This window comes from Mercenaria mercenaria, chromosome 9 (assembly GCF_021730395.1).
Source record: "Mercenaria mercenaria strain notata chromosome 9, MADL_Memer_1, whole genome shotgun sequence".
Lineage (NCBI taxonomy): Eukaryota > Metazoa > Mollusca > Bivalvia > Venerida > Veneridae > Mercenaria > Mercenaria mercenaria.
Window position 1 is genome coordinate 33,344,583 of NC_069369.1, and position 24,872 is coordinate 33,369,454.

At 36.3% G+C, this 24,872-nt stretch overlaps 1 protein-coding gene across 1 annotated transcript in view; it reads right to left on the bottom strand.

The window, feature by feature from the left end:
• The window catches only part of LOC123546878 (RNA/RNP complex-1-interacting phosphatase-like), a 37,148-nt gene extending 12,355 nt beyond the window's left edge, over window positions 1-24,793 (bottom strand). The window contains exons 1-6 of the mRNA XM_045333504.2: window positions 24,690-24,793; window positions 14,318-14,393; window positions 12,158-12,198; window positions 8,493-8,672; window positions 6,434-6,477; window positions 1,319-1,379 (exon numbers count right to left, since the gene is read on the bottom strand). Coding sequence (XP_045189439.2) covers window positions 1,319-1,379; window positions 6,434-6,477; window positions 8,493-8,672; window positions 12,158-12,198; window positions 14,318-14,393; window positions 24,690-24,709 — 422 coding nt within the window. The 5' untranslated portion in view covers window positions 24,710-24,793. The remainder of the gene's footprint in view (window positions 1-1,318; window positions 1,380-6,433; window positions 6,478-8,492; window positions 8,673-12,157; window positions 12,199-14,317; window positions 14,394-24,689) is intronic.
• Between the last annotated feature and the right edge of the window lie 79 nt (window positions 24,794-24,872).

A 24,872-nucleotide genomic window follows, 5' to 3' on the forward strand; every position in this document is an offset into this window, starting at 1 on the left:
AAAGTGCCTTCATGCAAGAAGTTAACGTTGGCCCTTGTGACCTTGACCTTTGACCTGGTAATCCCAAAGTCAGTAGGGGTGGTGTACTCAATAGGTACTATAAGCATGTGAAATTTGAAGGTCCTGGGTGCATTGGTTCGCGAGTAAAGTGCCTTCATGCAAAAAGTTAACGTTGGCCCCTGCGACCTTGACCTTTGACCTGGTGACCCCAAAGTCAGGAGGGGTGGTGTACTCAATAAGTACTATCAGCATGTGAAGTTTGAAGGTCCTGGGTGCAGTGGTTCATAAGTAAAAGACCTTCATACAAAAAGTTAACGTTGGCCCCTGTGACCTTGACCTTTGACCTGGTGACCCCAAAGTCAGTAGGGGTGATATACTCAATAAGTACTGTCAGCATGTGAAGTTTGAAGGTCCTGGGTGCAGAGGTTCGCGAGTAAAGTGCCTTCATGCAAAAAGTTAACGTTGTCCCCTGTGACCTTGACCTTTGACCTGGTGACCCCAAAGTCAGGAGGGGTGGTGTACTCAGTAAGTACTATCAGCATGTGAAGTTTGAAGGTCCTGGGTGCAGTGGTTCATAAGTAAAAGACCTTCATGCAAAAAGTTAACGTTGGCCCCTGTGACCTTGACCTTTGACCTGGTGACCCCAAAGTCAGTAGGGGTGATATACTTTATAAGTACTGTCAGCATGTGAAGTTTGAAGGTCCTGGGTGCAGAGGTTCGAGAGTAAAGTGCCTTCATGCAAAAAGTTAATGTTGTGACGAACAAACTAACTAACTAACTAACTAACTAAGAACGAACGGACGGACAGTTGAAAACTAATATGCCTCCCTTCGGGCGCATAATTAAGCACATGATAACATAACAGAATTTCAAAAACATGGAAGCAGGCAAAGACATTCTTCTATTCAATTTACAACCACACTTATTTTATAGGTCACAAAAAACCCAACAAATACTTATTTTCAGAAAAAAATGGTTGAATACAAATTTTTTGGTAGCCATTTTCTTCCCTCGTTATTCTTTAGCATGTAAAATCTAGAATTTGTGTATATTTATTACTTTTTTCCTCAAAATTTGTTGTAAAATGAATTCAGTAAGTTAAACCAGTTATACATGCCATGTATGTACACACTGATTACCTAAACAACTGAGTGGTTACTCACAGGCATAAAATGCTATCTATACTTTACTACTGATGTTTTGCAAAACATTCAAAACCTCAGAATTTCAAAAAGAGAAAACTGGAATTGAATGAAAACACAGACATTTCAAATTCCTGATTATCTCTAAAATAAAAGAAATAGCAGACTGGACTTACCTACATACAACATAACCAGTTCGGTTTACCCCATGTGTACAGTGAACACCAATCAAACTATCTGAAAAATGTCATTATACATTAAATATGCATAAAAAAAATTCTAAACACCAGGGGTGGCTAACTCGAAACTTACGATATCGCTGAATTTACAAGGTTATTTACGACAGTGTTAAGGTAACACTAAGGTAACGCTATTTCGATAACTCAAAGCATACCTTATCAACCTCGTATGTTGAGCCTGACTTACGATACCGTAAATGTAAAAAAAGTGCATAAAAATGAAACGGGAATCTTTCACATTTGTAATTGTCCTACCTTTAAGGAAAAATTATATAACAACTTGTAATTATTTGCTTCATTTTTATGTTGATTTAGTTTAACTAAAGCAATTAGAAAATACTTATTAAATCCCACAGGTGTCCGTACCGGAGCAAGGGTATATGGAGATTTTTGGAACTTCGTGAAATCGTTCAAAAGGTCCTTTTGCTGTTGTCTAAAAATGTCAGTATATATATTCATCGGATATCAGATATTCCCGTATTTAAAAGCGGCAACCTAGACATTTCAGAAATATTTTAAAAATGAATTTCGTGTAAACACGAAATAATTGTTGATTCTACGGAAGCGTGAAAGGGCCATCAGACGCTAATTTAATACGTTTTATTACGTTACGGCCGCGGAAAGGATATAATTATAGTTGATATAATTATTTATCGCCTTTTTCAGACATATCAAAAACACCTGGCCCAGTGGGCCTATAAGCCAACAGTGAATGAAATTCGTATGAAATTAATAGCTTACAATAGGCACCCTAATGTGTTTTCTAGTAAAAGAAGTCAAGTGCCACATTTATGATCAGGAAAAGTTAATAGGTTCTTATGTAATTGTACTAAAACAGTTTGTAACTGACCAATGATACATTGAATATATACAATAGCGACAAAATTATACACAATATGTATATATATATGTTAGGTAAATTTGAATGGTATAGGCAAAGCGCCGACAGTGGATATAGTTAGGGAGGTTGTGTCCCACCCTCCTCCATAGGATGGTTTGTGGTGGGGGGCTCCCCTAAGAAAAAATAGGATATATGATATGAAAAACACACCTTGGTGCGCTGTTTTTATTTAAAAGAAAAAATTACTATTTCCACTCCGTGGTCTACCCCTGGTATTAATATTGATTTATGGTTCATTTGTAATGGGTCTCTCAAGGGCTTGCGATGGAGGTCTCGGGTGCAACACAGGACTTACTTTTTGGGAGGTGAATGTATAATATTCATCTTGACGGAGCTCCTGGTTTATCTCATACGAGTAAAACTAAATGTAAAAATGTTCAAACAATTTTCCCTTCAATCAAAGTTCCGTCTAATGTTGCTGTCATGCTAAAAAGGACATTAGTTTTCTATGAAAACAGTTCTTCTTTCATACAATGACAAGGATTTTGCTAAAAAGACTGGATATCAGTATAACTCACCACGCATATAAGAGCAGAATGCCATTTAATAAATTGTTTGCGACGTAAAATTAAAATAAAACTTCATTAGGTTAAAAAAAATCAAATACATATTAATTAATGATTACAGCATAAATGAAGTTTCATTAATTGACCATGATACCACATGTCCACGCGGCATTACCTATCGTCTGCATATGACGCTTCAACAGCAACTTCGCGCTTAATATTCTTCAAAACAAGTGAAAATAAACCGCACCGTTGCCCATCAATGATATTTTGATAAAAATGAATTACATATAAACTATAATGATATATCATTAAGTTTCAAATGATTTTGTTTTTGGCACCAACAAATTGATCGGTTTATTTTGAATCTTAACCATACTTTGAAATCAAATTAGGTTTGGAAAAAATGATTTTTTTTGAAGATAAAATTGCCAGAAAACGTTGGTATTGTAGATACTTTTTGCATTTAGTAGTGTTTAGACTATTATGATGCAAATGTATCTGATAACATATACTGTCATTTTGATACAGTAAACTTTTTTGACCGCTAAACTTGATTCAGTATTATATCTGGTAAATCTTTTGAAGATTACTAATGATTTCTTTACTAACGTGTCTGAATCATGAAAGGATCATGAAAGGATATCAAAGTAATTGTTAACCTATCATCCACTTTTTGTAATAGTGGTAAAACTTCTGTTGATATAAATTTACATTTGAGCACGGTAAGCATTTAAAGTGCGCGTCTACAATAGAAATTATTATATAAATGACAGTTGTGAAATATTTACTAAACTGTAGGACTAGGAGTACCAAAATCTGCATTAGGCAAGTACATTTATTTTGACCGTATCCCAGAGTGTCAGATATGCATATGCAACAGAAATGTTTTATCAATCACTGAACTAGCTAATTACATTAAAATGTGGAACATCTTAATTGAACGACTGAAACGTCGAGATCTGATATTTCTTCAAACATGTCCTCGTAAGTAGGAGTCCGAAATAGATGCGTTAATAACACAGCAAAATATATTATATAAGACAGAAGAAAGTATCAGTATTATATAACTAACATACGAAATATAAATTTATATAATATTGACTGAAAATTTCCTTTACTCGTTGGGAATTGAAAAAAATGTTTTGATGAACATCGGAAGGTTTATACCATCAATTCAAAAAGTGACTTGCATGTTTGAGGTCATTTGAAGATCTTTGCAAATATTCATTAATACTCTTACGGTTTTTTACTAAATAAAATGCCATTGCTCAATACTTGTATTAATGATAGTTGCCTTTCAAGCAGACGAAAAAAAACCCCAGATGTTTTAGGAAATTACCTCTATATCGATTTAAAAAAACAACAGGAATGGGAAAAGCTAGATTATAAATGAAAAATTAATCAGAAAGTTAAACAAAACTTAATTTCTTCAATTTTCTATCTATTTACGATATAGATAAGGCACCAATTTTTTTACCTTAAGATACGGCATTACTTAAGGTATCTCGTATCTTACGAGAAGATTGAGTTAATCAAAAACATCCCTACGAGCAAGAAAAGATGACGTTACGACCACCTTAGGACTTAAGGGACCTTTGAGTTAGTCACCCCAGAATGGTAAAATAATCAACTTAATCTGTTAAATCTGAAAAATTACTTTGAAAAACAAAACAACATCTTGTTGTTTAAATGTTCTGAAAATCCTGCTATTAACAAAAATATATTTGACCAACCTGTATTACATGATGCATGATACAAACAAGAAACCTGAAAAGGTATTCTGATATGTTTTCTTACCATTAATACTATAAAGAGAGATTTATTTTCCATGGGAAAGGAAAGAATGATATATAACAAACAGTGGTTTTTCATGAATAAAATCTTTGTTTAAGGTCAAGATATGAAAGAGTTGAATCAAGAGGGTGTAGCCTAAGTGATATAATAATTTGCATCTTAACAACAAACAATTATTTTATTCAGGAGCAAATCATATTATTTCAATTCTAACATGTTATCAAGGATTATTAAGTACATCCTCTGTGACAACCACCGAATACCGGACAGTTTTGCGATTTGCTACGACATTTGATGCTATGATGTAATGAATGTAACATACAAAATATGAACTGTGGCATAATAACACACTATTTTCAGTCTTCTGAGTTTATTAGGGAAGTGAACAGGTTGCCTTAGAACTGCACTTTTTTACTCAGTTATGTAAAGTTAACAGACAAAAGTCATCTTACTGAATAAATTTGTGTTATAAAAGCCTATATCTGACACAATTTAGGTTACATGAGCTTTTTAGCTTTTAATGGCAGAGAAAGACCACATGTCTCTCTCCTGGCAATATTTAAGACAATCTTGGTAGAACATTTCTGCAGGCCAGCTCGACAGCTTTTGCCTCTTAATGGAAGGATTCTTCATACAAATTTTGAACCTAGAACAGTAAGGGGTAAGTGCACTTAAAGTGGAATTCAAGTAAAAATCCAGCTGAAATAGATGTAAGTGTAAAAAGGGTTGAAGAAATTATAGGTTTTAACCCAATATACCAAACTCTTCCTGTTACCAGTACGAAACAAGTAGCTGCGTTCAATAAAGGCTTGATGCCCCTGGTGGCATCCATGCCGATACAAAGCAACCTAAGTCCAAAACTAGGTGAAGTTCAAGGTAAAGGTCAAACTGAGGTCAGGTGACGTCTGAAGATGAGGAATGGTCATAGGTTACATCTGCATTAGTATCAAGTCATTCCAGTTTGGGGTATTGATGCTAGACGAAACAGTCCCATTTGGTTAACCTCGTACAGACGGACGAACGAACAAATGGACAGGACAATCACTATATGCCTCCCTCATCAGTAGATGCCGGGGGCATAAAAATAAGTTTCCAAATATGACTTTTCTTATTTCCACTGGGGCAGTATTTAAGAAAAGTCAAACAACACCCAGGAGTTGCTTCCCTTCAACTTAAGAAAGCTCTACCTAAAGTTAAGGGAGATCACTACGTAGAAGATTGAAGAAAAGAACTAATTATTTTATTAGTCCGATTTCATACATTCTAAAGCATCAACTTCAAATACTTATGCGGCATTATTGTTAATTTAACACATTTAAATGCATAGCAACCAAAAATTGCTTTTATAATTCACCAAAAACACACTATGTGCAGTAAGATGCGAATAATGCCACATTAACTTCTAGGCCACATAGGCCTCAACTGAAATTGTGCTTTTTTCCCCATCCATTGCCTTTTAATCATTTTTTAACATTTGGTGAGTAATTTTAAGTTGTAAACTAAGTAATTTCCACCTTTTGTCTGTTTGTTTTGGTTTTAGCGCCATCTTTCAACAGTATTTCAGTTATGTAATGGCGGTCAGTTAACTTAGTGTTCCCTGATTCAGTACTAGTACTAACTGGTTCTCCGCAAGTAACTGCCAACTTCTTCACATGAATAAGAGGTGGAGGATAAACGATTTCAGACACAATGTCTTTTATTAAATTGTCACAGAGAGCATAATTATGCCTCGGCCTGGGATCAAAATCATGACCCTGTGGTTTGTGTGCACCCTCTCTATTGTGCTAACACTCTCTCTATTGCGCTAAGTGGGTGGGCTATTTACATATTTTAGAAAGAAAAACATACCTTCTTCAGAAGTTTCTAGAAACCTGTCAATTGCTTCATAAAATCTGGAGTTGAAATAAAAACATTTCAATAAATATAAACTATTTTAAGTATATTACATACATGCTAAAAAAGCACTGATATGTTTATGATGAAATGAAAGTTTGTAATAAAATCCCACAAGCAGCAAGAACTTAAATGTCAGACCCAATTTATAACAATACCTTTCAAACAACATGAAATAAATAGGGGATATTACACGAGTGTCTTTTCATATTGAATTTATTAAACGGGTTGAATGATATAATAGAATGCAAGGCTCTGCCGAGAATTTTATCAATTTTATTTAACAAGTTTAATAAATTCAATGTGGAAAGTCACAAATGTAATATTCTTTTTATCACACGTTAGCTTTTCCTGCCGATACATAACAAAAACTACTTTCTTTAACTATTATAAACAAGTCAATTTGACCAACGTCTCCAATACTTTAAACGACGTCGACGTCAAAGCTTTATTACACTAGTGTATTATCAAATTTTTTATGTAATGGCTTTATTTCACTCCAGCAATGTCAAACATGTGATAAATCTATTTATAAGAGACTAATCACCTATAAACAAAATTTGTTGCTCCTCAACAGAGACAGGAAGATAGTATCTCAGTGTTGATGTGACAACATGTATCTTCAAGGATCATAAACAAAAGGTACACCTCTCTTTTTTTTATCTTTTGTTTTGTTTTTGTTGGGTTTATAGTCACACTGACACAATTTTATGTTAATTGGTGACTTTTCCAGCTATCGGAGGCGGAAAACCCCAGATTTCCCTCAGCGCACTGTTTCAACCATAGGCAGCCACATAATTTTATTAAGTAGAACCACCAACCTTCTATAAACCAGCTAGTTGGCTTCCTCACTCAAGTAATTCTTTTTTTTATTTTGTTGCATTTGGCAACTTTTCCAGCATTTGATCGTAGAGGTAGATGCCAGGTGTCCCCCTCAGGCATTATTTCAGGCATGGAAGGGCACCTGCGTAAAATCACAACCTTAGTTTTGAAACACTTACAAAGAGAGACAACACGAGGTCTGCCCTTTCACCTTATTGCCTATGACAAGCTTGACTTACTGTTTATGTGTTATTAAATGTACAACATATACTACTACAGTGGAACTTCCACAGTCTGAACCCCTCTAATCCGAAAACCTCTCTAAACCAAACAAATTATTTGGTCCTTTTTTACTTATTCATTCTCTATTGCAAAAGTACCCTTGTAATCCGAAACCTCTCTACTCCTAAAACTGAACAAACTTTTGAGATTTTTATATCTAATAACATCAAAATCTACCCTTCTAATCCGAACCTGAGTCAATGTTTCTGATGTAAATCTTACTCACTTTTGACATTTTTGAGTCTTTGTTTAAAATTTTAAATATTACTCTTTAAAACGGTGTCAACAACAATAGGCCCAACACTGGTTATCAAAAGTCATGTCAGATGTTTGCTTTGTAGATGCAAGCAATAAGCACAGGTGTGAAAGAAGCAAGTACAAGTAGTTTGTTTGAACAGAAATTTGTAAGAGTAGACATATTGCAAATGTAATATATCCTTATTAATTTGTTTATCCTGTACCTTCCTCACATATTTTCGTGCTATTTGTTCATTTAAAGCAGCAAATTGATTCAATGAAGGTGATACTAAATTGGATTGTTACAATAACCGGACGGGTTATATATTCTCCTTTTAGCTATCTTCTGGGAATGCAGGAGTGGTGAAAAAATTTAATAAGTGATACTGAGAAGTTAAATCAACATGAAACTTACATTACACTAAAGCAATCTATATGTTGCTCATAATTTAATTATTTTTTTATGAGTCTGTTCATAAAAGGATGAATCTACACATCACTTGTAACAAATAGCATAATTTTACATTCCAGAATAGAAACCTTTCTAATCCGAAAACCCCTCTAATACAAACTTTATTTCTGGTCCGAGCAGGTTCAGATTAGACAGGTTCCACTATACTAGTACTGTACTAGCACAGTCGGATAACAGAAGTTATACAAATAAAATGCTTACGATTCCATGACTTCTTGTGTTGGTATCACATGACCCTCAACAAATATCTTTTTGTATTGTACACCTTTTCTCTTAAATTCTTCTGGGTCATAGTATCTATCTGTATATGTGAGATCTATAACGAGGCCCAGTTTCAGTCCTCGTCCTCTCATGCATTCAAGCAGTGTAGTTGGTGTAAACCTTGAAAAGGAATCAAAAGGGTATAAGGTGCTGTATTCAAATTTTTAACTCATCATTACAATACAAGGTAATATAATAAAAAGTAAGTGAATTCATTAAGAAGATCATCTTTTTGACCGATATGGTGGTTGCTAATGGTAAAATACAGTTTTAATTATAAAAGATCACTTATTGTCCCTTCTAACGATTAAGTTACTGTGTCCACTTTTCTGCACCCCGATACTGACTTCGATTTTGTGCTGTTTTAGCCTACCAAAGGATATGTTTCTATTAGTGCTGTTTAAGCCCTCCAAAGGAGAGCTTTCTGTTAGACTAGTGCTGTTTTAGCCCACCCAAGGATGTTTCTGTTAGTGCTGTTTTAATCCTCCTAAGGATAGGTTTCTGTTAGTGCTGTTTTAGCCCTCCTAATGATATGTTTCTGTAAGTGCTGTTTTAACCCTCGAACATAAGAGCTTTCTGTTAGTGCTGTTTTAGCCCTCCTAAAAATAGGTTTCTGTTAGTGCTGTTTTAGCCCTCCTAAGGATATGTTTCTGTAAGTGCTGTTTTAGCCCTCTTGAAGAGAGCTTTCTGTAAGTGCTGTTTTAGTCCTCCTCTAAGGACAGTTTTCTTTTAGTGCTGTTTTAGCCCTACTAAGGAAAGGTTTCTGTTAGTGGTTTCTCCAAGGGGTCCTTTCAGTTAGTGCTGTTTTAGCCCTCCTTATGTTTCTGCAAGTACTGTTTTAGCCCTCCTCAAAAGAACTTTCTGTTAGACTAAGTGCTGTTTTAGCCGTCCTAAAGAGGTTTCTGTAAGTGTTGTTTAAGCCCTAAGGAGAGGTTTCTGTTAGTGCTGTTTAAGCCCTTCTCAAAAGAGCTTTCTGTAAGTGCTGTTTTAGCCCTCCTAAGGACAGCTTTCTTTTAGTGCTGTTTTAGCCCTCCAAAGGGAGCTTTCTTCTATTGCTGTTTTAGCCCTACTAAGGATAGGTTTCTGTTAGTAGTGTTTAAGCCCTCCAAGGGGACCTTTCAGTTAGTGCTGTTTTAGCCCACCTTATGTTTCTGCAAGTACTGTTTTAGCCCTCCTCAAAAGAACTTTCTGTTTGACTAAGTGCTGTTATAGCCATCCTAAAGAGGTTTCTGTTAGTGTTGTTTAAGCCCTAAGAGGTCTCTGTTAGTGCTGTTTAAGCCCTTCTCAAAAGAGCTTTCTGTTAGTGTTGTTTTAAGCCCTCTTAAGAAGAGGTTTCAGTTAGTGCAGTTTTAGTCCTCCCAAGAGCTTTCTGTTGGTGCTGTTTTAGCCCTACTCAAAAAACTTTCTGTTAGTGCTGTTTTAGCCCTCCTACAGAAAAGCTTTCTGTCAGTGCTGTTTTAGCCCTCATAAGGAGAGGCTTTCTGTTAGTGCTGTTTTAGCCCTCCTATGGAGAGGCTTACTGTTAGTGCTGTTTTAGTCCTGAGAGGTTTCTGTTAGTGCTGTTTAAGCCCTTCTCAAAAGAGCTTTCTGCTGATGCTGTTTTAGCCCTACTCAAAAAAGCTTTCTGTTAGTGCTGTTTTAGCCCTCCTATGGAAAAGCTTTCTGCTAGTGCTGTTTAGCCCTCCTAAGGAGAGGCTTTCTGTTAGTGCTGTTTTAGCCCTCCTCAAAAGAGATTTCTGTTAGTGTTGTTTTAAGCCCTCCTAAGGAGAGGTTTCAGTTAGTGCTGTTTTAGCCCTCCTGAGAGCTTTTTGTTGGTGCTGTTTTAGCCCTCCTAAAAAAAGCTTTCTGTTAGTGCTGTTTTAGCCATCCTACGGAAAAGTTTTCTGTTAGTGCTGTTTAGCCCTCCTAAGGAGAGGCTTTCTGTTAGTGCTATTTTAGCCCTCCTATGGAGAGCACTTTCTGTTAGTGCTGCTTTAGCCCTCCTAAGGAGGGGCTTTCTGTTAGTGCTGTTTTAGCCCTCCTTATGTTTCTGCAAGTATGTTTTAGCCCTTCTCAAAAGAACTTTCTGTTTGACTAAGTGCTGTTATAGCCATCCTAAAAAGGTTTCTGTTAGTGTTGTTTAAGCCCTAAGAGGTCTCTGTTAGTGCTGTTTAAGCCCTTCTCAAAAGAGCTTTCTGTTAGTGTTGTTTTAAGCCCTCTTAAGGAAAGGTTTCAGTTAGTGCAGTTTTAGTCCTCCCAAGAGCTTTCTGTTGGTGCTGTTTTAGCCCTACTCAAAAAAGCTTTCTGTAAGTGCTGTTTTAGCCCTCCTACAGAAAAGCTTTCTGTTAGTGCTGTTTTAGCCCTCCTATGGAGAGGCTTTCTGTTAGTGCTGTTTTAGTCCTGAGAGGTTTCTGTTAGTGCTGTTTAAGCCCTTCTCAAAAGAGCTTTCTGCTGATGCTGTTTTAGCCCTACTCAAAAAAGCTTTCTGTTAGTGCTGTTTTAGCCCTCCTATTGAAAAGCTTTCTGCTAGTGCTGTTTAGCCCTCCTAAGGAGAGGCTTTCTGTTAGTGCTGTTTTAGCCCTCCTATGGAGAGGCTTTCTGTTAGTGCTGTTTTAGCCCTCCTATGGAGAGGCTTCTGTTAGTGCTGTTTAGCCCTCCTAAGGAGAGGCTTTCTGTTAGTGCTGTTTTAGCCCTCCTATGGAGAGGCTTTCTGTTAGTGCTGTTTTAGCCCTAAGAGGTTTCTGTTAGTGCTGTTTAAGCCCTCCTCAAAAGAGATTTCTGTTAGTGTTGTTTTAAGCCCTCCTTAGGAGAGGTTTCAGTTAGTGCTGTTTTAGCCCTCCTGAGAGCTTTTTGTTGGTGCTGTTTTAGCCCTCCTAAAAAAAGCTTTCTGTTAGTGCTGTTTTAGCCATCCTACGGAAAAGTTTTCTGTTAGTGCTGTTTAGCCCTCCTAAGGAGAGGCTTTCTGTTAGTGCTGTTTTAGCTCTCCTATGGAGAGCGCGTTCTGTTAGTGCTGCTTTAGCCCTCCTAAGGAGGGGCTTTCTGTTAGTGCTGTTTTAGCCCTCCTATGGGGAGGCTTTCTGTTATTGCTGTTTTAGCCCTCCTATGGAGAGGCTTTCTGTTAGTGCTGTTTTAGCCCTCCTAAGGAGAGGCTTTCTGTTAGTGCTGTTTTAGCCCTCCTATGGAGAGGCTTTCTGTTAGTGCTGTTTTAGCCCTCCTATGGAGAGGCTTTTTGTTAGTGCTGTTTTAGCCCTCCTATGGAGAGGCTTTCTGTTAGTGCTGTTTTAGTCCTCCTAAGGAGAGGCTTTCTGTAAGTGCTGTTTTAGCCCTCCTAAGGAGAGGCTTTCTGTTAGTGCTGTTTTAGCCCTCCTATGGAGAGGCTTCTGTTAGTGCTGTTTTAGCCCTCCTATGGAGAGGCTTTCTGTTAGTGCTGTTTTAGTCCTCCTAAGGAGAGGCTTTCTGTAAGTGCTGTTTTAGCCCTCCTAAGGAGGGTTTTTTTTAGTGGTTATATTACTTTCTAAGGGAGCTTTCTATTAGTCCAGTTTTAGCCTTTGTAGGGATATGATAACAACTTTCACTTGTTTGGACTGGGGCCAGTAGTAGGGTTACACTCAAACCAGTTAACCTACCTGGAATCTGCTGGTATTCTGTTGTTATAGGCAAAGAAACTCTGAAAGAGATCAAACATAACAATAAAAGTAAATTATTAAAGAATTTTCAAACCAAAAACTGGTGACTTTGAAGTTCAGTTTTATTGTTTATCTGCCATAAAGACCGTAACTGGATACTATTAACAGACTTCAAAACCTATTGATAAGCCAGACATTTAAAGAAGACATAATTATTACATCTGGTGAAATCTTTATTTGTCATCATTTTTTACCAAATAAAGTAATTTCAAATTAAATAATGGCAAATTTCATAACAAGAAGACATAAATTCACCTTTTTTAATTTGCAAGACATAAGTAAACTCAAGTTTTTAAGTAGACGGGTGTTTTTGAATAAAAAACAAAATATGTATCTTTCCATGCATCTAATCTTGCTTTAAAGGCAGGTTTTTTTCCAAAACTGATGAGAGTGAATGGTTACTTCTTACAAAAAAAAACATATACTGAAAATCATGAATGATATCATGTGGATTTTATGTATAAAAATCAAAGGGCCATAACTCAGTGAAGAAGTTATTTTGAAATTTGAAACTGGGCCAGTGTTTTCTGACAAGAGAATTTTGTTTAAGTATGCACTAAATGCATACAGAAAATATCATAGACATAAATGACAAAGTGACTACCATCTCCAGAGATCTTCTTTCAACAGACTTGAATATATAATAATTTGAACAAACTTGGTAAAGGGTCAACAAAGAAACATTTCTGCAATATTTTTTAAAATATGATCATGTTTATGTAAATCAGGCAGATCATTAACAATGTTTTGTTTTTTTCAATGAGTTGACCAAGTGGCCTAGTTACCTGTTATTCACCTATTTTTAAGAACTCAAGCTGCTAACAAGGTTTTTCTGTGATTTGACCTTGTGACAGTGTCACATAATTTAAGACCTCAGATAGCTCAGTTTTAAAATTTTCCCAGAATTCAAAGGCTGTTATTGCAACAAAATTTCATAAATAATTAATATGAGGTATAGAATGGGGCCTCTGGAGACGTGAGTGTTAACAAGTTTTCCTATTTATTGACCTAATGACCTTTTTTTTACCCTAGCTGACCCAGTAACCAACTTGTACCAGAATCTATCAAGGGTTACATGTACATTCTACCCAAGGTTCATTAAGACTTGGCTAAAATTGTGACCTGTAAGAATGTAAACAGTCCAAGGTTGATGGGGCACGATGACACACGGCAGACACAGGGTTATCACAATAGCTCAAGTTGGACACTTTTTGCTCAGGTGAGCTAGAAATATACAAATGTAATAATAGCCCTGTGTGCAAATGATATGCATAACTAGACAAAATGACTTACAAGGGGCCATAACTCAGCAAAAGACACGAAAATGATCAAATCATGAAAATAATCAAAGTAGTACATGTCAACAATATGCACAACTAAGCTTTATACCAGTCACTCCTACGAAGTTTAATTAAACCTTAACAGAAGGTTTGGAGACAATGCGTGGACAGAAATCTCTATTTACATCATACATGTTCACTAGATATTATTGTAATAATCAAAGAGCCACAAAAAATCATTAAGGAGTCAAACCCATAATACATGTACACACGCATGTTCATTCCTTAGTATCCTACTAAGTTTCAGTCAAATCCAACTTGTATGTATTGAATAGTACAGAAGTATATGTAGTCCGCACAAATTTATTCAAGAATTACCTTTAGGGGACCATAACTCTGAAAAAAAAATAAATCTGGCCCCATGTGCCAACCATATGCACAACTAAGCTTTAAACCAATTATTCTTATAAAGTTCACTGAAATCTGGTAAAGCTAAATGCAGACAAACGGACGGTCAGACAGCAAAGACAAGTACAAAATGTATCCCATGAAAAAAGTTCAGATATAAAACTCTGAAATCTAGGAACAGTGAAATACTAGAACAACCTTCTTTATCACTTAACTCTTTCACCTGATATCATAATTGAGTCGTGCCATGAGAAAACCAACATAGTGGGTTTGCGACCAGCATTGATCCAGACCAGCCTGCGCCTCTGCGCAGTCTGGTCTGGATCCATGCTGGTCGCAAACCCACTATGTTGGTTTTCTTACGGCTCGGCTCATATATTGCTGATAAACAAATGATCAAAGACAAATATACCTCTTTCAAAGGCACTTTGAACGTTATCAGCCTTGTTCCTTGCACAACATCACCAACATTTGTGTAGTCAAACCACCTGAAAACAATTAAAAACTATCTGATATAAAGATGTACTAAAAATGCACTTTTGAATTATTTTTATTAACATGTCTGCATGCCTTAAGATTCATGCATTTTTTTGAAAAAAAAAAACATAAGTATTTTTATTTGTAAGTATCTTAATAAGTATAAATAGATAAAATGTGAAAACAATGTGATTTCACGACTTCTAGCAAAGAACTTATAAATATGTTTTAACAAATGACAACTGCACGGGTGCTAAACAGTGCCTGCGGTACTGACTGTGCCGACGAGGATTGAAGGCACTTCGCTTCCTGTACCGCAGGTACTTCGTCAATGTTTACAAAACGAGCGAGATCGGTGAGTGATTTTTGTCATTTTTGTCATTTTGTTACTGCATGGAGTATTTTCTCAAAAATCGGGGAATGTAGCGGGGTGTAGATGTATCTTATCTACATATCCATGCTAAAATTTGTAGCAAATGATCAATTTCCTAGAAACGTAAGGACAAATAAGTTGAAAATGAAACGTGATTTTTTCACATCAGTGACTGTTTAGACTTGATTTCTTTTCGCTGACCAAAACGATGTCGTCTCTGCCGTCGTAAATTGTATTTATAAATGACATGTGATCTGCTAAAACATAAAATGTGTCCAGAAAATTCCGAATTTGAACGTTATGCCACTTTTGAAAAAGTGCCGCAGGCATTTTGACGATGCCGCAGCCCCTTCGAGGTGCCGCAGGCACTTTCAAAAAGTATCGGGGACATAAATTTGGCCGAAGCTAGACAGATGGAAGAACAGAGAAACAACATTTCCTTCAAGAAAACGAAAAGAAAAAGGGGTGTTGAATAGTATGCAGTGGAATGCAAGTCAACTGAAGTCAGGTACCCTCATATTGCCGCATTTCAGAAAGCGGTCCGCAGAATAAAAACCCTATGCTGCTCGATATGTTGTTGTTTTTTTTTTCAAAGTTTTGTTTGCAGGGAATAAAATAGGTTTTTACGTACATGTAAAAACTATTAAAATTCTCCCGTTTGATCGTTTATGAGCTATACTTATTAAGTTCTCCTTTTTTCTGAAAACATTTTTAATTTTTATTTTTTTTTTTTTTTTTTTTTTTTTGTAGATATACTTAATATTTCCAGGAAACGTTAGGCTATTAAAATAACTACAGAAAATTTCAAACATCGATACAGTTTCTGATTTTATACCGTAATAACTGTCTAGCTAGTAAATGTCAGCTGTCCACAATGGGCTCTTACACAAATTGTATCGAGATTATAATGTGAATCATCGCAATAATATTTAAAAGAAACTTTTGACTATTGAGACTCTTATTAGAAAACTTCGCTTTATCACGATAATTTCTTGAAGTATCCTGACAGCTACCTACCTATCTCGTGGCAGAGGTTATAATGCAGTAATCTGGTCAAAAATGTGCTTCCGTGGTGTAGGTGTAGTCGAAAGAAGTCCCTAATAAATAGATCTTAAGTTTTCTATTTTTCGCGCATTTTCGCATAAATCGGGAGCCAAATGGGCATCCTTCCACTCGTGGAATTAATTTTACATAAAATAGGACACTTTTCATGCTAATATTCGCTTGTTTTCGAGTTGTTTTACGTGAAAACGAAAGTAAGGTTTTTAATCTGCGGACCGCTTTCTGAAATGCTGCAATATGAGGGTACCTGACTCCAGTTGACTTGCATTCCACTGCATACTATTCCACACCCCTTTTTCTTTTCGTTTTCTTGAAGGAAATGTTGTTTCTCTGTTCTTCCATTTGTCTGTTTGTCTAGTTTCGGCCAAATTTATGTCCCGATACTTTCTGAAAGTGCCTGCGGCACCTCGAAGGGGCTGCGGCATCGTCAAAATGCCTGCGGCACTTTTTCAAAAGTGGCATAACGTTCAAATTCGGAATTTTCTGGACACATTTTATGTTTTAGCAGATCACATGTCATTTATAAATACAATTTACGATGGCAGAGACGACATCGTTTGAGTCAGCGAAAAGAAATCGAGTCTAAACAGTCACTGGTGTGAAAAAATCACGTTTCATTCTCAACTTATTTGTCCTTGCGTTTCTAGGAAATTGATCATTTGCCACAAATTTTAGCATGGATATGTAGATAAGATATATCTACACCCCGCTACATTCCCCGATTTTTGAGAAAATACTCCATGCAGTAACAAAATGACAAAAATGACAAAAATCACTCACCGATCTTGCTCGTTTTGTAAACATTGACGAAGTACCTGCGGTACAGGAAGCGAATTGCCTTCAATCCTCGTCGGCACAGTCAGTACCGCAGGCACTGTTTAGCACCCGTAAACTGATACCAGGAATAATTCTTAAACCAAGAAAGGAAATTGAAAATAAACAAGAGCTGACCGTAAGACAGCGCGCTCCACTATCCAGTAAAATGAATTTATGTCCCAATAAGAGACCTCTACTTTAACAATAGGACCAGGATGGTCCTGAATCGCTCACCTCTTCCCACATGACCCAGTTTTGAGTATGACGTCGTTTTTTCTATTATTTGACATTGTGACCTAGTTTTAGAGCTCATGTGACCCAGTTTTGAACTTGACCTAGATATTATCAAGATAAAAATTCTGACCAATTTTCATGAAGATCCATTGAAAAATATGGTCTCTAGAGAGGTCACAAGGTTTTTCTATTATCTGACCTATTGACCTAGTATTCAAAGGTACGTGACCCTGTTTTGAACTTTACCTAGATATCATCAAGGTGAACATTCTCACTAATTTTCATGAAGATCTCATGAAAAATATGGCCTCTAGAGAGGTCACAAGGTTTTTCTATTTTTATACCTACTGGCCTAGTTTTTGACTGCACGTGACCCAGTTTCAAACTTGACCTAGATATCATCAAGGTGAACATTCAGATCAATTTTCATGAAGATCCATTGAAAAATATGGCCTCTTGAGAGGTCAAAAGATTTTTCTAATTTTAGACCTACTGACCTAGTTTTTGACCGCAGTTGACCCAGTTTCAAACTTGACCTAGATATCATCAAGGTGAACTTTCAGACCAACTTTCAAACAGATCCCATGGAAAGTATGGCCTCTAGAGAGGTCACAAGTTTTTTTTTTTTATTTGACCTACTGACCTAGTTTTTAAAGGCATGTGACCCAGTTTCAAACTTGACCTAGATATCATCAAGGTGAACATTCTGACCAATTTTCATGAAGATCCATTCAAGGGTATGGCCTCTAGAGAGGTCACAAGGTTTTTCTATTTCAAGACCTACTGACCTAGTTTTTGATCGCAGTTGACCCAGTTTCAAACCTGACCTATATATCATCAAGATAAACATTCAGACCAACTTTCATACAGATCCCATGAAAAATATGGCCTCTAGAGAGGTCACAACGTTTTTCTATTATTTGACCTACTGACCTAGTTTTTGATAGCACGTGACCCACTTTCAAACTTGACCTAGATATATCATCAAGGTGAACATTCTGACCAATTTTCATGAAGATCTCATGAAATATATGGCCTCTAGGGAGGTCACAAGGTTTTTCTATTTTTAGACCTACTGACCTAGTTTTTGATCGCAAGTGACCCAGTTTCGAACTTGACCTAGATATCATCAAGATGAACATTCAGACCAACTTTCATACAGATCCCATGAAAAATATGGCCTTTAGAGAGGTCACAAGGTTTTTCTATTATTTGACCTACTGACCTACTTTTTGAAGGCACGTGACCCAGTTTCAAATTTGACCTAGATATCATCAAGGTGAACGTTCTGACCAATTTTCATGAAGATCTTGTGAAATATATGGCCTCTAGAGAGGTCACAAGGTTTTTCTATTTTTAGACCTACAGACCTAGTTTTTGAAGGCACGTGACCCAGTTTCGAACTTGACCTAGATATCATCAAGGTGAACATTCTGACCAATTTTCATGAAGATCTTGTGAAATATATGGCCTCTAGAGAGGTCACAAGGTTTTTCTATTTTTAGACCTACTGACCTAGTTTTTATCGGCACGTGACCCAGTTTCGAACTTGACCTAGATATCATCAAGGTGAACATTCTGATCAACAATTTTTATAAAGATCCCATGAAAAATGTTACCCCTAGAGTGGTCACAAACAAAAGTTTACGGACTGACGCACGCACGCACGCACGGACGACGGACACCGCGCAATCACAAAAGCTCACCTTGTCACTTTGTGACAGGTGAGCTAAAAAGACACACCAAGATATAACAAGAGGGTCATGATGACCCTGGATCACTAACCTGAGTAATATGAGCTACATGTTTCAAGTGTCAAACTGATGATAAAATATTAAGAAAGTCAGTAGGTCACATTCATGGTCAATGAAATTCAGTTTTACGACTTGTGTGCAAAACTGTGTACATCATCAAAATTTCAAGGCTGTATCTTAAACAAGAGGGCCATGAAGGCCCTGTATCGCTCACCTGACCTACAGACCTAAAGATCATTAAGATTAACATTCTGAAAAAGTTTCATTAAGATATGGTCATAAATGTGGCCTCTAAAGTGTTAACTAGCCATTCCTTTGATTTGACCCCGTGACCTAGTTTTTGACCCGACATGACCCAGATTCGAACTTGACCTAAAGATCTTCAAGTTTAACATTCTGACTAAGTTTCATGAATATACAGTCATAAATGTGGCCTCTAGAGTGTTAACAAGGTTTTCCTTTGATATGACCTAGTGACCTAGTTTTTGACCCCAACTGACCCAGATTTAAACTTGACCTAAAGATCATCAAGATTAATATTCTGACAAAGTTTCATTAAGATATGGTCATAAATGTGGCCTCTAAAGTGTTAACTAGCTTTTCCTTTGATTTGACCTGGTGACATAGTTTCTGACCCGACATGACCCAGATTCGAACTTGACCTAAAGATCATCAAGTTTAACATTCTGACTAAGTTTCATGAAGATACAGTCATAAATATGGCCTCTACAGTGTTAACAAGCTTTTCCTTTGATCTGACCTAGTAACCTAGTTTTTGACCCCAACTGACCCAGATTTACACTTGACCTTAAGATCATCAAGATTAACATTCTGACCAAGTTTCATTATGATATGGTCATAAATGTGGCCTCTACAGTGTAAACTAGCTTTTCCTTTGATTTGACCTGGTGACCTAGTTTTTGATCCTACATGACCCAGATTCAAACTGGACCTTAAGATCATCAAGATTAACATTCTGGTCAAGTTTCATTAAGATTGGGCCAAAATTGTGACCTCTAGAGTGTTAACAAGCTTTTCCTTTGATTTGACCTGGTGACCTAGTTTTTGACCCCAGATGACCCAATATCGAACTCGTCCAAGATTTTATTGAGGGTAACATTCTGACCAAGTTTCATTAAGATTGGGCCAAAAATGTGACCTCTAGAGTGTTAACAAGCTTTTCCTTTGATTTGACCTGATGACCTAGTTTTTGATCCCAGATGACCCAATATCGAACTCGTCCAAGATTTTATTGAGGGTAACATTTTGACCAAGTTTCATTAAGGTTGGGCCAAAAATGTGACCTCTAGAGTGTTAACAGTCAAATTGTTGACGACGGACTGACGGACGGACGGACGACGACGGACGACGGACACAGGGCGATCACTAAAGCTCACCTTTGAGCACTTCGTGCTCAGGTGAGCTAAAAACAAGAAAGTAGGTCAGTAGGTCAAGGTCACAGTCAAGTGACATCATATTACTTGAGGTCATCAGGTAATTATAATTAAACAGTCTTGGAAATAGGATCAGATGACTTTTTAAGTATTTTTCCAATATAACTCACATAATAACTAAGTGACCCCAGGGCGGGGCCTCTTTTAACCCCAGGGGCATAATTTGAACAATTTTGGTAGAGGACTACTAGACAATGCATCATACCAAATATCAAAAGCCTAGGTGGTATGGTTTCAGACAAGAAGATTTTTAAAGCTTTTTCCTTTATAAGTCTATATAAACTTGGGACCCCCAGGGCAGGGCCTCTTTTCACCCAAGGGGTACAATTTGAACACTTTTGGTTGAGGACAATAACACAATGCTATAAACCAAATATCAAAGGTCTAAGTGTTGTGATTTCAGACAAGAAGATTTTTAAACATGGTCTCCATGGTTAAACAAGGACTTTAGTATTTACTTGGTCATTATACTTTGCCAAGTGATTGTTTCATAGATACTTTCATTAATTTTTATAGTCAGGGAAAATTTTTAGCAATTTGTTGTGATCTCAGCCTCTAAAAATAACCTTTAAAGGAATCCTGGATATAAATACACTCAAATACACAAAGTAGCAAAACTTTTGTAAAGCTGAAAAAACAAAATATAGATGTTTTTTGGGAATTTTTAAGTTATAGTTTGAGAAAATACAATACTCTTCTGCATTGGGAATGGGAATAATGCCTCCATTTACTGGGAAAAAGCCTGGAATTTCTATTTTCCACAATTTACTTTTATTCTTATTTGAGTGAGACACTGCTCCTCCAAAATTCTGTACTTCGTGACATGGTTTTAATAATAGACTCTTTTATTGTACCTTCATACTATTGCACACAAAAAAAAGCTGCAGATAAGAATTTTTTTAAACAATATTTTACAGTCATACTCAAATCAATTGTTTTTTATCCTGAAGCAAGAAAAATAAAAACTTTTTTAACATAATGGTGAAGTGACTTCCAGGGCCAAAAAATAGGACCTAGTTTGAACCCTGCTGTGTACAAAGTAGTGTGATTCAGGGCTTTTAAGTTACCAGAAGCCCAGTTAACTCAGTTAGTAGATCACTTGAGCTGCAAGCAGGGGGTCAGAGGTTCGAGTCCTACTCTGGTTAGATGATAAATTTTCTTTGTAAACTGAAAACTGAATAATTTGATTAAACACCTATTTTTATACAATGATATATTCAATGGCGTTGCACATAATAATAATAATAATGATTATTTTTCTTCGTTTTTGGGTTTAACGCTGTTTTTCAACAGTATTTCAGTCATGTAACGGAGGGCAGTTAACCTAACCAGTGTTCCTTGATTCTATACCAGTACTAACCTGTTCTCTGCAAGTAACTGCCAACTTCCCCACATGAATTATCAGAGGTGGAGGACGAATGATTTCAGAGCAAACGTCTTTTATCAAATCGGCACGGGGAACATACGCCCCACCCTGGGATCGAACTCGCCACCCACGCAATCTGTAGACCGACGCTCTCCCTACTGAGCTAACTGGGTGGGTTCCCTAATAATGATTAAAACAGTAGGGGTTACAATAAGGCTACTATTATTATTATTTTCATTACTGATACTGTTGTAATAATGATTATAAAAATATCAATAATGGTAATAATAACAGCCTTATTGTAACAAACAGTCATGACCGCACCCCTCCTATGAGGTCATTTTACCCCTATTGCAAATACCAGTACTTAAAGCATCACATGGTATGCCCAGACAAGCTGCATATAGAGGTTCAAACCCCTGGTTAATGGTTTCATCATATACTATTTAAGACAAGAGGACCATGATGGTCCTGAATCGCTCACCTGTCCCCACGTGACCCAGTTTGGAACTGAGTATGATGTCATTTTTTTTCTAATATTTGACATAGTGACCTAGTTTTTGAGCTCATGTGACCCAGTTTTGAACTTGACTTAGATATCATCAAGATAAAAATTCTGACCAATTTTCATGAAGATCCATTGAAAAATATGACCTTTAGAGAGGGCACAAGGTTTTTCTATTATTCGACCTAATGACCTAGTTTTTTGAAAGCATGTGACCCAGTTTTGAACTTGACCTGGATATCATCAAGGTGAACATTCTCACCAATTTCCATGAAGATCTCATGAAAAATATGGCCTCTAGAGAGGTCACAAGGTTTTTCTATTATTTGACCTAATGACCTAGTTTTTAACCACACATGACCCAGTTTCGAAATTTACCTAGATATCATCAAGATGAACATTCAGACCAATTTTCATGAAGATCCATTGAAAAATATGGCCTCTAGAGAGGTCTCAAGGTTTTTCTATTTTTATATCTACTGACCTAGTTTTTTACCGCAGCTGACCCAGTTTCAAACCTGACCTAGATATCATCAAGATGAACATTCAGACCAACTTTCATACAGATCCCATGAAAAATATGGCCTCTAGAGAGGTCACAAGGTTTTTTTTATTATTTGACCTAGTTTTTGAAGGCACGTGACCCAGTTTTGAACTTGACCTAGATATCATCAAGTTTAACATTCTGACAAATTTTCATGAAGATCCATTCAATTGTATGGCCTCTAGAGAGGTCACAAGGTTTTTCTATTTTTAGACCTACTGACCCAGTTTTGGACCGCATGTGACCCAGTTTCGAACTTGACCTAGATATCATCAAGATGAACATTCTGACCAAATTTCATAAAGATCCCATGAAAAATGTGACCTCTAGAGTGGTCACAAGCAAAAGTTTACGCACGGACGGATGCACAGATGGACGGACGGCGGACGCTGCGCGATCACAAAAGCTAACATTGTCATTTTGTGACATGTGAGCTAAAAAATGAAAAATACAACATTGGCAACAAGGTAAATTTGACAGTTGCGGACTGTCGTGGCCAGGTTGTGTAGAGCTTGCGGCTTGCAGAGGCTATATTCTGCTGAAAGCTAAATGTTTGGTGCCTCCCTCTGCGATTACACTATAAAGGAAGGCTAATTGGCCAATTATGTACAGCATGTGGTATTTGCTGCGGTTATACTATACAATACAATACGAATTTTATTTAAAGTCTGTGCATATATATAAAGTTTATAAACAGTAAAACATTAGCTATGTACAGGGTTTTCCCTGACGCACAAATACTGCGTCATAGTCGCACTTTTCTGACAAATGACCCATAAAAATAAATTCTATGCGTCACAGTGGACGCAATTTCTTGAAAATCTTAAATCAGGCCAATTTTGCGATTTTCTGAAAATACTTTCAGTTTCGTTATTATATGCAGACTGTGTCACCAATTTTCTATATTTGAGTCAATTCACATTTCACAAATTTAATACCCAGTCTGATACTTTGACTGAATAACACTTTGTAACATTTGTCATCGCTGCTCGCTACTACTACCAGTAGTACCAGTCTGCTGTTCACTAAAAAAATGGCTCAAAAGCAAAGCAAGCTGACGATGTTTATGACATCGTCGGCAGCAAGTGCTGTAGGACCCAGTGGTTCAGATTGCCCGTTTCTACTATAACACTGCCTGGTAAAAAGTACTAAAACCTATTTTAGCACATTTATAAATAAAAGTCAAACAACAGCTGTTTTTATCATTTTATTCAGTGACAATTATGAGGAAAGACTTCAATCTGTAAAATCACTAGTATAAGTAAAACAAAGTTTTATTCAAAATACTAATTTTAGTATATCTGTATGACCCCCAAAATTTGGAAATGACCCCCAGATGTGAAACACTGGGGGTCACAATGATCCTCATTTTCAAAAGTCAAGGGAAAACACTGTATGTATAGCTATTTAAAACATACTCTGTTGGAAACAGTTGGCAGACTTAACCCCCAAAACTATTCCTCCCAAGACGTACTTTGCACCCCCAAAATGGGGGTGAAAACTCTGTTGTTTTATAGCATATGAAGACTTTTCACCCCCTATATGTATTTATTATTAAATATGATATTAATGATATTTTGGGGGGGAAATGCAAATGAATAATTTTAACTGTATAATAATGACTTTTAAATACATTAAAAAAAAATTTTGTTGATATAATATTAGTACTAAGTTGCAACCATAAACTTGTAACATAACATGAATTTTGTTTTTTTGTTATTTAGAAGGTATCAGTTAATCCATTTGTTTGTTCATGATTGAAAATGTTACTTTGATGTTCGGTGATTGAAAAATTTAAGGTACTTTTCTTACTAATAATAACTACAGAACTAAAATATTTTATTAAATCAGATGTTAAAATTAGCCTTGTTGATCAAGGTTAGAGGATTTTGGAAGAAAGTTTGCTATCAATTACCAGCTTTGTTTTGAAAAGACAACGTAATTAAAATTATCATGATTGTGTAATTTTTGCATTTTGACAAAAAAAAATCAATATATATCATTATCAATGTTTCAATAATTTTAAAATCACTCTGACACCCAGACAAATTTATTACCATCTTTAATGATTTAATTTACCCAGAGTTAGATATCCGAATTTCATTATCCGACTATAACCACATGTACGAAAACTTACTGTACGGATAAGAATATAGATTACATTAAATTCATTACGAATACTTCTATAAACTAAATTACCTGTCGGGAAATTTTGGCATTTTATTGTGAATATAAATGAGGAAATTAAAGAAATGTGCTGATTTCTTTAGTTTCACTTTCGCATGTAACACCGTGGTAGACTGGTAGTGTACCTTTTACGAATCAATATTTGAGTTGTAATTGTTACCAGATGGGTAGAAAACGGCCTCGATGGATGAACTC